This window comes from Acanthochromis polyacanthus, chromosome 17 (assembly GCF_021347895.1).
Source record: "Acanthochromis polyacanthus isolate Apoly-LR-REF ecotype Palm Island chromosome 17, KAUST_Apoly_ChrSc, whole genome shotgun sequence".
NCBI classification, from domain to species: Eukaryota; Metazoa; Chordata; class Actinopteri; family Pomacentridae; genus Acanthochromis; species Acanthochromis polyacanthus.
In genome coordinates, this window is record NC_067129.1 from 1247525 (window position 1) to 1260361 (window position 12837).

The 12837-nt window shown below is 40.1% G+C and overlaps 1 protein-coding gene across 10 annotated transcripts in view; it reads right to left on the reverse strand.

The window, feature by feature from the left end:
* LOC110958343 (neural cell adhesion molecule 1-like) overlaps positions 1 to 12837 on the reverse strand; it is a 301020-nt gene that overhangs the window by 31264 nt on the left and 256919 nt on the right. For all 10 annotated transcript variants that reach the window (XM_051937339.1, XM_051937336.1, XM_051937343.1 and 7 more), the window contains 2 exons: positions 8135 to 8256; positions 6850 to 7030 (listed from right to left, as the gene is read on the reverse strand). In XM_051937339.1, coding sequence (XP_051793299.1) covers positions 6850 to 7030; positions 8135 to 8256 — 303 coding nt within the window. The remainder of the gene's footprint in view (positions 1 to 6849; positions 7031 to 8134; positions 8257 to 12837) is intronic.

Consider the following 12837-nt stretch of genomic DNA (forward strand, 5'->3'; position numbering starts at 1 on the left):
CTTTGAATCAGTCATGGTGCAGATCAGTGGCAGAGTTTAGGATCAGATAGATGGATGCAGGAACACATCCACAAAGAGTCAGGCTGTTATCTCTCATTCCTTATGGCCAGTGGTGTAACGAAAGGCAAACACAGCAAGTTTAAGCTTCAAACCTTACCCCGAAGCCTCATTAATCCACCCATTAGGTCATTAATGGAGGAATTATGGACGCAGCAGGGCCTTTAGATTTGGTTAAGTGTGTCGCTGGCATCCCGACTGACAAAAATCAACCATTTCCAATCAGTGATGGACCGACTTTCTCCTCTCATCAGCGACTGCTTCTGAGGAGAAAACAACGCCGTGGTTCTGTTCACACCTGCCGTTAACGTCTGTCCTGTGTGATCTGATCTGATTAGGAAACATCTCCATGTGCATCAAGAGTGACCACCTGTGATCGGATCTTTCTTCCCCCGCTCTATGTGCAAATAAAAAATAAAACCATGCATCTTTCTGTTCGCGAAGATCAAATGCGCTGTTTTTTAAACCGGCGGGAGGCAGCAATGCTCTCGTGCCAAGTCTGCTGGAAATGAAGTCTGCTTGGCAGGTTCCAGACAAACCAGATCACTCAAGATGTTTGACAAACTTTAATATGTCTTTGGGCTTTTGTTGTTGTTGCTGCCTGTTGCATGTTGATATGACGGCACTGACACTCGAACAAAAGCACGCATGTGTTTTATTTGATCAATAATGACCCTCTGAGGCACAAGAGATGTGAAAAATATGTTATCGCAAAGAAAAATGCCTAAATTGCAGCATGTATGAGAGCCGAAACCTGCAAAAACATGAAAAATCTGCAGACTTTTAACCTTTTGACAGTCCTGAAACTGATTATGTTTAACTTTTGGTGTCACTGGTAAAAAAAAACAAAAAAAAACAAATCGAAGCTTAAAAATCATGATATTGAAAACTAAAATCACTTTAATCTGTTTCTGGAAAAAACGTCCCTCTCAAAACAAAAAAAAAGAAAAACTTATTTCAAAGAACTTTTACCTTGAAATAAATGAAAAATCTGCCAGTAGAAGTGAAAAATGACTTGGTAAGATTTCTTGAAATAAGATGTGATATTTAGAATATTGTGATCATAAAATTAGCTGGAAAACTTATTTTAAGCTCTGTTTGAGCAGGATTGTCAAGCTTAGCTGTCATAACCCTCCTGTTGTCCTCATTTATGGAATCAAAAAATATTGTTTCCTCCTCTTAAAAAATCCAGACATTCAGCAAAAAAAATCCCCAAATTTATAAAAATTTACAAAACCTTCGGGAAGAAAATTCCTTAAAAGTTTCCCTTAAAAGTTTTATTTAAAAAAAAAAAAATCCCCATATTTGTCAAGAAATAAACATTAAAAAATTCTAAAAATTGCAAATATTTCCAAAAAAATAATAAAAATCTTCCAAAAAATTTAAAAATCCTAAAAATATCTAAAGTGATTTCATATATATCAGTAAAAGTTGTAAAATTTTCTTTAAGAACATTTGGGAAAAAAATCAATCAAAATCCAGCGAATTTTGATTGGTTGATTTTTTTCTGAATGTTTGTAAAGAAACTTGGTTTTTAACGTTTCTTTTTTTCCACCCAAAAAATATTCAAAAATTTACCCCAAAAAATTGAAAATGTGGAACTTTTCACCATGAAAAAAAAAAAATATATATATATATATTTTCCACATTTTTAAACTATAAAATGGGTCAATTTGAACCGCAGGATGACAGGAGGGTTAAAATAAGATAATTTCAAGATTGTTTGACTTAACCGGATATTTAAGATGCGTTGTCTTAAAACAAGTCCCTCCATCTGCTAAATTGTCACTTATTAAGTGAATTTATCTTAAATAAAGTGGAATGAGGCATTTCACTAAAAAATAAGACAAACAGACTTGGTAAGATTATGAGTTTTTGCAGTGTCATTAATAAAAAGAAAAACAAACCATTTGTGCCAGATTCTGCAAAAAACTAAAAAAATTCAGCGTTCCTCAGTGCAACCAAAAAGCCACGAGTCACATGACAGAAATGCAGGAACTTTTAGGTTGAACTGCAGGCTGTGTTTGCACGGGGCCAACAGGAGGCACAAATTTAAACCAATGAAAAACAGCTTAATATTTACATGTAGAGGCAGTTTTCTCCAGTCTTGGTTATACTCCTGGGCACTTGCAAAAACATGCTGTAATGTTCATTTCATGTCCAATTTCCAACAATTCTAAAAGAGACAATCAACTTTTGCTTGTTCTTTTTTTATGATTCATGGCATCATAACTGTGTGAAACTACACAAAAAAGACATTTCTGAGTTCTTCCTACTGCTAGCCGTGGCTGTTCTGTTTCCAGAGAGGTGTGGGTGTTTGTATCACAGTAAAAAATGAGTCCACAGTGAGTGAAAATGTGCCAGGACACAAAAAGAGGCCAGACACTGCACGAGGTTCAATAAAATGACCATCTGAAGCATTGTGATCAGATAACCCGAGATAAATGCTGATGCCAGGTGTGAACAGAGCTGAAGTTCATTCATCAGGCGCATTTTTAAATGATTTGCATTTCGCAATTTTGCAGCTACATTCATAGGAAATGTCTAATTGTCTCATGGGAGGTGTTGCATTTCTGTCAGAACTTACTTTGTGTTGCAATTCAGTAGAATAGAAATGACATTTTGCAGAAGACAAGGTTGAAAGTGAAGTCATCTCCTGAAATATCTGAAGATTAGAGCTCGAACAAAAGAGATCAAAACATCATCGAGGCTTTTCTTTTGCGGTTAAATGAAAAGGAAACTGTCGTGCTCACATACTGTTTTGTTCACTCTGGTCCTCGGTTATACAAGAAGTCCGCTACTAGAAATACTTCTGATTGGCATAAATGTGCAGAAAGGAGAAGATGAGAAAATGTTCTCAGCGGAGCCTCTTCTACCTTTACACCACTGGTCATGGCAGGAGAGCGGCCCATGCAAAACCACACATCCAAAACAGAAGCTGGTTATGAAGGTCAAGTCTGTGACATGAATGGATGGGCGACCTCATGTTATACAACCCGGAACAAGTTAATAGTTGTTGTTTTGTAGTTTTATCCTAATGTCAACCTTAGCTGGGGAGATTTGGATGGATCACCTGTCGATATCTGACATCTTTGTGTCCATATAGTTGAATTTGAGCCACACTTTTTGGCATCGGAGGCTCAAGACGGCCTTTTATCGCTCCACAGCTGGGCAGCATTTTGCCTTTTTCTGAGTCTGTGCATGAAAATGCAGCCAAGCTGTACCTGTAGAAGCTGCAGAAGCCAAATGAAATAAATGATTCTGACGCAGCAGATTCAACAGATCAGTTTTCTAACCAAGACAAAACTTGACGCTGAGATGTTTTCAGAGATCCTTCATGCTAAAATGCATTTAAATTACTGAGGAGAGGATATTTACGTGGCTGTATATATTGTGTGACTGCTCTCAGAGCATGTGTTTGAAACACAAAACAGGAAAGAATCTAAACAGATTGAAAGTCAGCCTTGCATCGGCACTGCAGAGCGAACTGGCCGTATAGAGCCAGTATATGTTTACAAAAGAGCAGCTGCTTTGAGTGAGCTTTACCGAGAACAGCTGCACGGCTGGAAGTGAAATAGTGGAATCAGATGCAGATGTTGGAGCTAAAAATAAACCTCAGCAAATTCCCACGTGCCTTGAAGTGAAGAAAAACAACAGCAGCTTGGAAGTAAGACTAAAATATCACCCAAACAAAAAAATTAAATGAAAGCAATTACGGGAATTAAAGGGGGGACTGGCTTGGACGAAGCCCATGTGAACTCCTGCTCTGGTAGATTTATAAGTGATCCAAACCTCCCACTGCTAGATGGCTGTGGCCCAGCAAGCGCATGAAAAAGAAAATAACTGGTTTCTTCATGTGCCATGCACTGGCAGCAGTTGCCTTTTAGGGTCTCCAGTACAGAACAGAAAAAAAAAATTAATCCAGTTGGAAGTGGCACCATGCAAAGACTGAGAGGGCTGCATCCCCACCTAACTAGGCCAGACACTGCATATTCAGGTCAGTCATGGATCCTGAAATGTGACACCCACTAAACCTGGCAGTGGAAAGGGAAGATAGAGGCTGACAGAAAGAATGAAGAGGAAATAAGAGGGGGATGTGCGACAGAGAAGATGGAAGCAATGGGGGAGTTTGTGATATGAATTAAAGAGAAAAGAGGGGGGGAAGACGTGAAGCAGTGACACGCATATAAAGTAAAAATTAAAGTCAGAATGAAGCCTTTGCTGATCCACTTAGGAAGAAACGAAGCTATCTATGAGCCTCAAGTTTGTTTTTGGTAAAATGTGACATACTGAACTTTTAAAAGCTGGAATAGAAGCATCCTAATGAAACATCACAGGTTTTACGCATTCTACGCTTTTCTTAAGATACGTGTTTTGCATTTGAAAGGAATCCTCATTTCACGTCATTTCTCTCTCATTTAAGGACATCAGGGAAGTGTCTCGTTTAACTACAGAGCACACAGAAGAGGAATTTGAATTTAGTGGTTACGTATGTACTGAGAATTATCTTTATAAATGTGCTGTTTTTTTTTTAAACTGCTCATTATCTGGCATTCAGTCTTGGTGTTAAATCAATCAGCTTTAACAGGTGGGAAGCCAGTGAGGGATCACATCCGATTGCATGGTCCAAACAGAAAACAAAACACTGTTTCTATTCTGTCCTGATGGTTACACCCTAGTTTTAAAATCAGAGCTGGATCTATTCTTCATTTCTCACTACTGTTAATAAAAAAAAACAAAAACTTGTTTTCATTCCAACTTTTCCACCGTATCAGCAGCTAAAACTGTAAAACTTCAAAAACAGGTCAGAAATTTTTGATTTTAATTAAAAAAAAGAGGTATTCAGCAAACTTTCCCATCTAAATGAGCGACAGATGCGTTGGAGAGACACGATAAGTAGAACTCCCACACGCCGTCTCGCTTGCTGCTGAAATATTTATTTCATTTTGGTGTTTCAGTCTGTCCGACCTTCATCAGGTGTACCTGGTTTTTAATTCTGAAAAGAGGCCAAGCTACGCTGCAGCTGGCAGTGGTTTTGTACCATATGTTCCTCCCTGTTTTCTGCTGCTGATTAGTTTTCAGATGAGGCGCATTGTTAGGATATTGTCATTTATTCCAACTTATTTTTACGTTTCTGAACAAAAGCACGCATATCATGGAATCTTACATGTTCATTTAGAAAATACATCATTCTTAAATGTCTTATCTGAAAAATCTATACACCGCTTGAAGACTTGTTGTCTTTTTTCAAAATGAATGTCTAGTTTTGGTACAGTAAGATGAGAAAACATGTATTCTCGAAGCTAATTGTGCTCCGGTTGTGTTCCTCATGATTGTATTTGTGACTTGCAGGACACCGATGAACTCATTTCAAGTCTAGTTTGTCGTCTTGGTGTGATTTTATGCCGTGATGGGTACTCGGCTGGTGCAATCAATGCCTCTTTGGAGAAGCAAGAAAAGGGCAGACAAGAAAGTACAGCAAGGTGAAACAGAAGATGAAAGAAAACAGACGGCAATGTTTTTAAGAAGAGGGAAAAAGGACAGCTGGATGTGAGAGAAGTTTAACGTCTTCGATAGCTCAGGTATAGTGGGATGAGGAGGCAGCCCAAGTTAAAAAAAGTGCACTTAACACACAACACAACCACACAGCAACGGCTGACCGTGACCAGATGTGCAGACAAGTGTTTGGGAATAAATGGACAGAACGGCTCGGGTCTGACCTCTGTCTGCTCCTGCTGAACTTGAGCAGCAGTAGTTACCTTCTAGGGGCTGCTGAGGACCGTGAGAGCCGAATATCCTGAGATTTATCTGCAGCAGCAGAGCATCAATGAGGAGAACAATAGAGGCTCTGCTCTTTATATGGATTCAATAGTTCTTGTTGATCTTGTGCAGCCTAGTCTTGGAAATTTTGTGAGCACAAGGTTTTAAAATGCAAATGAGGTGCTCTGGGCTTGAAAAATACAGAGAAATGTAGGAAAGAATTTAGTGGCGAAGACAAAACTGGGAACAAGTTTGGCATTAGCAGCTAGAAGAAAGGCAGGGAAATGAAAACAAACTTTAAATGACCCCGCTTCAAGTCACCAGTGTATCCCTGCTGACAGAGTTTGACTTATTTCCAACCTTTGAGGCACACGTGGCATCTTCTGTCTCTTTTTCTGCCATTAATGAATGCTGTTTAGTCTACAAACAGCATCCTATAGCTCGATTCAATCGTGCAAAGAAATCCTGTAACTGTGAACTACTTTGTTGCGATGCCAAACTGCCCTTTGAAATAACTGCTCCTTGGCCGTTCTTCATATTATAATTAGTGTGCCGGTAAACATGGCCGTTCCCAAAGCTTTAAATCGATTTTTAATCATATACAAAGGGCTGTTTTCCTGAAAGCAACCACTATTTAAACTCCTCCTGACACAAGGCTGCATTAGAAACCTTTGCAGCTCCTGTTCTTTGCTTTACTTGACACATCGTATGCGTTTCAGACTTTGTGCTCATTTTATTTATTTTCTTTGAGACCACACCGTCTCTTGGCATCTCTACAGGCCACAACGCTGTGATGTGCATCTCATCATCTGCATCATGCATTTCCATTTTGAAAACACACACAAAAATAATCCACCGTCCCAACTCAACAGACACATGATTCATGTCAGACCCTGCAGCCAGAAAGATTCTCATAAGCGCCTGGAGAAAGTCAAGGATCCAGATAACGGAGCCCTCCTGGTCACGGTGGAAGCCTGTTTGCTGTGTGGCTGCTGTGTGTGGATGCTCGGGGTGGGATGATGGGAAATGTACCTGGGATGGTGGTGGGCTCTACGGCTGTTCTGAAGGAGAGGGTTCCAGGCTTAGATTTGCCCTGCTGGTTCTCTGCCACCACACGGACCTCGTACTCTGTATTCCAGTCCAGGCTGCTCAGCAGTACATACTCACTGCCGTGGGGGAGGCGGATCTCTGGTTTCCAGTCAGATACATGCGTCTGAGAAAGGAATTCAGAAAGGAAAAACGCCTCAAAACTGGCCAATGAAGTGAGATTGTGGTTGTTCTCTTCAGATGCACAGGGAAGGATCACTTTAGGATTATTTAGGAATGACTCCGTTTGTAGGTAAAAAGAGGAAACGCTTCATGCTTCCAACATATCTCACAGCTAAACTTATTTCAGAAGTGATTAAGGTGATCCAAAAGAATTTGTAGCACCATTTCACCACAACAGAAAAGTCTTTAAAAGGGGAATAGTTTAATATATATCAGACTCATCAATGAACAGAGATAAATAGTTACAATAAAAGTGAATTCAAGAGTTCGTTGAGCAATTATCTTGATATTAGATTAGCAATGATTTCTTTAACGATGCGATTAGAAATGAGCTGCTAAAATGCTAACAGACGATGCTTTTCTGATGGAAACAGAATATAAATAAATGCTGCCTAAGAAGACAATCTGTTTTATATCTGTGAATTACACACAGTAGTGAGGACACAAACAGAAGAGGGGTGCATGTATCTGCCACCAGTGTTATAAAACAGTTCTCCAGCGCTTTAGATTCAGTCTGAACTGCAGATAGGTGCATCTATTAAATTCCGTTAGCGTAGCACACTGATTAAGGCTGTCTGGCTTTCACAGAGGAAAAAAAAAATATTTCAGCCACCAAAACTAGTCCCTGGCAGCTGTCCTTCTGGCTTGGTGTTTGAAAAAAGAGAAACACAGTGTATCCTCTGGTGGGAAGCCAATTAGAGATCATGGCTAACTGGTTGGTGCGTCTACACTCGCCCCGTCTCCCCAGTGGAAACTGTTCATTTCAAATTGGTGGAAGTCACTGGGATGAACATAATTATATTTTAGAAGTAAAAAATTGTAGGGCTAATAAAAATGGAACTTACATCAAAGGGTCCAGTAATGTGCTTATGTGGGGTTGTTGTCAGGCGTGTTTCTAACTCAGCCTAGCGGTTCATTCCTGATTTTAATGGACTTGGTGAACATTTCCAAACACTGATCAGAGTTTTTATGTGTCATAAACCTGTTAAAGAAATAGAAAAAATAATGCAAAGTGGTATGAAGTTACCTCCTTGCCCAGTATACTCACAGCCTTGTATCTGACCAGGTAGTGTTTAATGGGGGAACCACCATCGTCCTGCTTGATCCAGGTCACCTTAAGAGAATTGCCCCCTTGGGCCTTGGCCTCTAGTTTGGGGGCACTGGGTTCCCCTACACAGGACAAACCAAGCAATCAGGATTAGTTGACATAAACATGGTTGCTGCAGCATGTATTCAGTCAGGAAACACAGATAACCTGATTCTTTCCTACGGTGTTCAAGCGTGCTTCCAGGTCAGCTAAGCTATAAGTTAAGCGAAATGCTGATTGGAGTGTTGGATTTCCAGTTCAGTCGAAACAGTTTTAACCTGGAAATCAATGCAATCAGAAGACACTGTGGATGTAACTTTAATGGTGGTATTGTTTGCACAACAGATTAAAACAGCTTCAAACATGGTTAGCATTCAAGCTATGTTACATTCAGCCTATTTTTGTGAGATCAGTGAGTTGGGCGTCAGTGTTCTCAATTTACTAGCCGGAGTGCAAAAATAAAGCTATATCTACATTAATCTTTTGCTATGTGTGTGTCTCTTTCAGTGATACTCCACCCAGAATGTTTCTTTTGACTCTCACCACTAGCAGACATGAACGGTTGCTGTAGGAGTTTGGATTTGACAAGTGTCTGGACAAATTCTGAGAGTTTTGACAACTGGAATTGATTGAAGCAACCTCCAGTTTTTGCTCAGATGTCTAAATATGATCTATGGCATGTTATGCGGACTGACAACAACCTTTAGCGACTTTGTGATTTATGATTCTTGCAAGGAAGTGAAGTTGGGGCATTGTTCTAACATCTAACGTTCAGATCCTCTTGAGTACAAGGTTGTGGTTGATGAATGAGGTCACAAAGTGTCTGACTTTGACACAAGAGAACAATGTTTGTCATCTTTTTCTTTCCAGTGGTAAATGTTAGTTTCTTTTTAACTTTTCTTCTTTGACACCATCTGTTCTTAACCCCCAATTTAGGTAGTTTTCCCTTTTTTACTTTAACTACGACAACAGGGAATGACGTTATCCTGCCCATGGAGGACAGTTGACTGCATGCCCCATAAAGAAAACAATTTAATTTAGTGTTTAATTTGGAGGATTTGTTGAAACCCACCTTTAGGCTGACAATGAGACACAGTATGCGATAATCAAAGACAGACTCTGGGTGGAATATGGCTTTAAGGGTGTCTAGAAGGAAGGAAAAGAGCAGTGTGGCTGAATCAGAACCACTGGCTGAGGTGTTGTTCTCCTTGAGGCTCCTCATTATCTGCTCTGTACTCCTGAGTAATGACTGCCGGGCCGCCGGATAATGAGCCTGTAGGCCTTGATTGGACATGTTACTCTATTACTTTTAATAACATTTACATAGTCTTGTGGGAAGGAAGGTCACTGTGTTTCGAGTGTGCTTCAGTGCCACTGTGAGGGCTGTACGGGTGGAGACTAACAACCCAAACTCATCAATTATGTACATATTGGTTACACACAGTTAGCCTTGTTATTATGTTATTAAATCCACTAAATCATGATGTTACAGCCTTTGCCCTATGCTAACAAGCAGGTAGCTGTAAAACAAACTCTTGTTTCATCTTAAGTTAATCAGAGATCTAAATTTATGCTGGAAAATCAATGAACAAGTAAGGAATAAAATCCCACTGGCTCGTATTTCAAATAGTGGCAGAAAAAGAAAACCATGTCACCAGTAGTAAACATTTCAAACATCAGTGTTAGTGGTTATTTCAATGAATATGGATGAAGGCACTTTTTTCTTGATGCAAGTAATCAACTGAGCACACTGCCTGAAAACTGCATTCCTCCAGACTGGAGTGAGCATGACAGAGGCTGAAAGTGAATCAGACAGCATTAGTTAGTACCAGCGGCAGTAACATGGTGGCAGGCAGACATTGGTACATTCAGCATTGTTATCCACAAGCATCATTCTGGGTTAGGTGAATTTGTCTGAGGCTAAAACAGAGAAAAGTGGTGGTTAGAATGGAAAAAAAGGGAAAGAAAACTTCTCCATGCAGACTTAATCAGTCATTCATTCAGTCTGGTTACTTCCTGTGTAGCTGTTTCCTGTTGTTATTTGGAAACCATTTCCCTCGTGTTGTCTGTGTTTATGTGCTGTTTTTCCCTTTCTGTGATTACCTGTGTCTTGTTAGCCTTTTGTGTTTATATAATCTAGTCTCTTCCCCTCTCAGCTGCCAGGTCTTCGCTTTAACAGTTTTCTTCATGCCATAGCTTACCCTGTAGCCAAGCTCATTTTTTCATTGTGTCATTAAAACCACCACAGAACTAGACTGCATGCTGGGGGCATGCGCTTTAACAGAGAGAAAACTTCATAGCATCCAGGAGCCCCTAAGCTATGCCTAAAATGTGGACTTCTAGCTAAAAGTCTCCTCTCAAGTTGGCCTGCCTCCAGTCTCCCTTTAGTTGGCTAGCCACCAGCATGCTAGCCTCATGCCTGGTTTAATTTCTAAACTGACTATCAGTCTGCTAACATCAGGACAACCAGTCTCTAGGTAGTTGGACCGGGCCAGTTTTACCCGCAGCTAGTTTCACATGTTGCTGACAACCTCCAATACGGTAACCCTTGGCCGGTTGGTCTCTGGCTTGCTAGCATCCAGTCCAACAATCAGTTGGCTAGCATAGAACTTGCAAACTCTCACCCTGATCTTGTCCCAGATATTCCTAGAAGCTACTTTTAAGAAAGTCCAGAAGAAGAAAGCATGGATCCTGATGACGTCGTACTTTTCTGTTTCACAATACCGAGGTTTTGCGCCAAGTACCTCGGTCAATTCCCTTTCTGCCTCCGAGTCTCTCTAAGCTCTTGTTGGCATCAAGTCTCCTGACACCACACCTGTCTAAGACTCTTTTCCGGGGACACAACTCCTGTTTCTGAGCCCTTTCTAAGGTTAATCAAGATCAAGCCACTTCCATGGTTGACTAACACAAAGCCTATTTCCTGGTCAGGCTACATCTTCCTCATTCCAGACTTTGTCGCTGACTTGTCCGACAATCTCTTCCATGTCAGTGTCAGCCGATGGTTTTCCAATGTCACACCTGATCACCAGCCTGCCCCAGAGTTGGTCGTCCTGATTGGACCTCCAGATGAATCCAGAGTTGACCCCAACCCAAGAAGCATCTGTCCTAAGTGGCCCAACAGGTACCAGAACTTCTTTGGTTTCCTGCCTTTAGCCTGTCCTGCAATCCACCCTAAATCTCAGCAGATGACTCGCCTCCTTTGGATGTGTCACCTCTGCCACCGACCTCCTGAGCAGCCCCTAGAGGTCTTCTTCTTTCATTGCTGATATCTTTCCTTCACTTCCAGCTTTCGTTCATGCCCCTGACGTGCTCTATCGTCACCGTAAAGCTGTCCTATTGAGTGGTCCCACCTGGCTGTCTTACTACCAGGTTAAAGTGTCCGGCTCATCTGCTTTCCAGTCGCCAGGCCATCCACCCCAGGTATTTATTTTATCTGCACTTCTGCCTGAGGTCTTTAGCTCATCTGCTCTCAGTTGCTATTTGAAAATTCCAAGAGAGGAACTGGAGGTATGATTTGGAGATAGTTCAATCCCAAAATTCAAATCTAGTGTCCTAAAATTCTGACTTTTTACTTAGTTTTTCTTTATAAATCCTTCTAGGATCTCTGAGATTAACATCACAACCTCAATGTTTTGAAACTTTCAAACTTTATGTGAATGCTTTCATTTGGTAAAGGGAACACTGTGAGCACTGTTTTTCTGTGTATTTGTACTGTATGATTTTATGTCCTACCTAGGAGACATGACACCAAAGACACGGACACATGCAGGCAGGACTGACATCTTCTTTGGGAAAACAGCAGAACAAGAAGAAGGAGGATGCAACAAGAAAGAGGAGAGAAACTTGCATGCTGCAGTAATGCAATGGGTTGCTGTGAGTCCAATCAGTAAAACAGTGGGAGCTAAGTAGATCATTTGGGGATAAATAAGAAAAATTAGCTTTGTGGGTGACCATGTTTAACAGTGCGTGCGATGCAGATTGCAGTCAGTGGCACTTTGTGAGGCTGCTCTTAAGATGCTTAAAAAGAATTCATAATAGGGTGATAAATAACAGAAATGAAAGAAAAAAAACAATATAAAACAGTGTGAGTTTTTGAAAGTATTTGTTTTGATAACTGGGAGATAATTTTGGTATAATTTGGAACCAAAATAAACAAAACAGAAAAAGCCAGGACATGAAATATAAAATAATGAATATGGATTAAAAAGAAACTGTTAATCCTTCAGTGTTTGGTGCTTATTATTGAACAAATCAAGACTATAATGAAGCTAAATTGTCCTTTTAATCTCAACTCATCAAATACGTTTTATTTTTAGCCTTTGTTACAGGTTTTCTAATAACTTTGAGTTTTAATTAAAGGTGAAGGCAACATATGCAAAGTTAGTTTTAAAAAGACTGACAAAATTAAATATATGAGCTAAACCGTTTTACTATATCTAAAATTAGGAGACATTTTGGTATCTATCAAAGTTCATCAGTCCGTCCAGGTCAAATCACTGTTTCACTGGTTCACTGGGTAATAAATCTAAACTTTTGTAAGTTTGAACTAAAAGAGAAATAGCTCCAGATATATCATAGCTTTCTTTAATGAACCTAAATCAGAAGCCCCCAGTCCAGCTGTTATTAACAAACAATCCGTATCTGGACACTTTATCCTGATATAT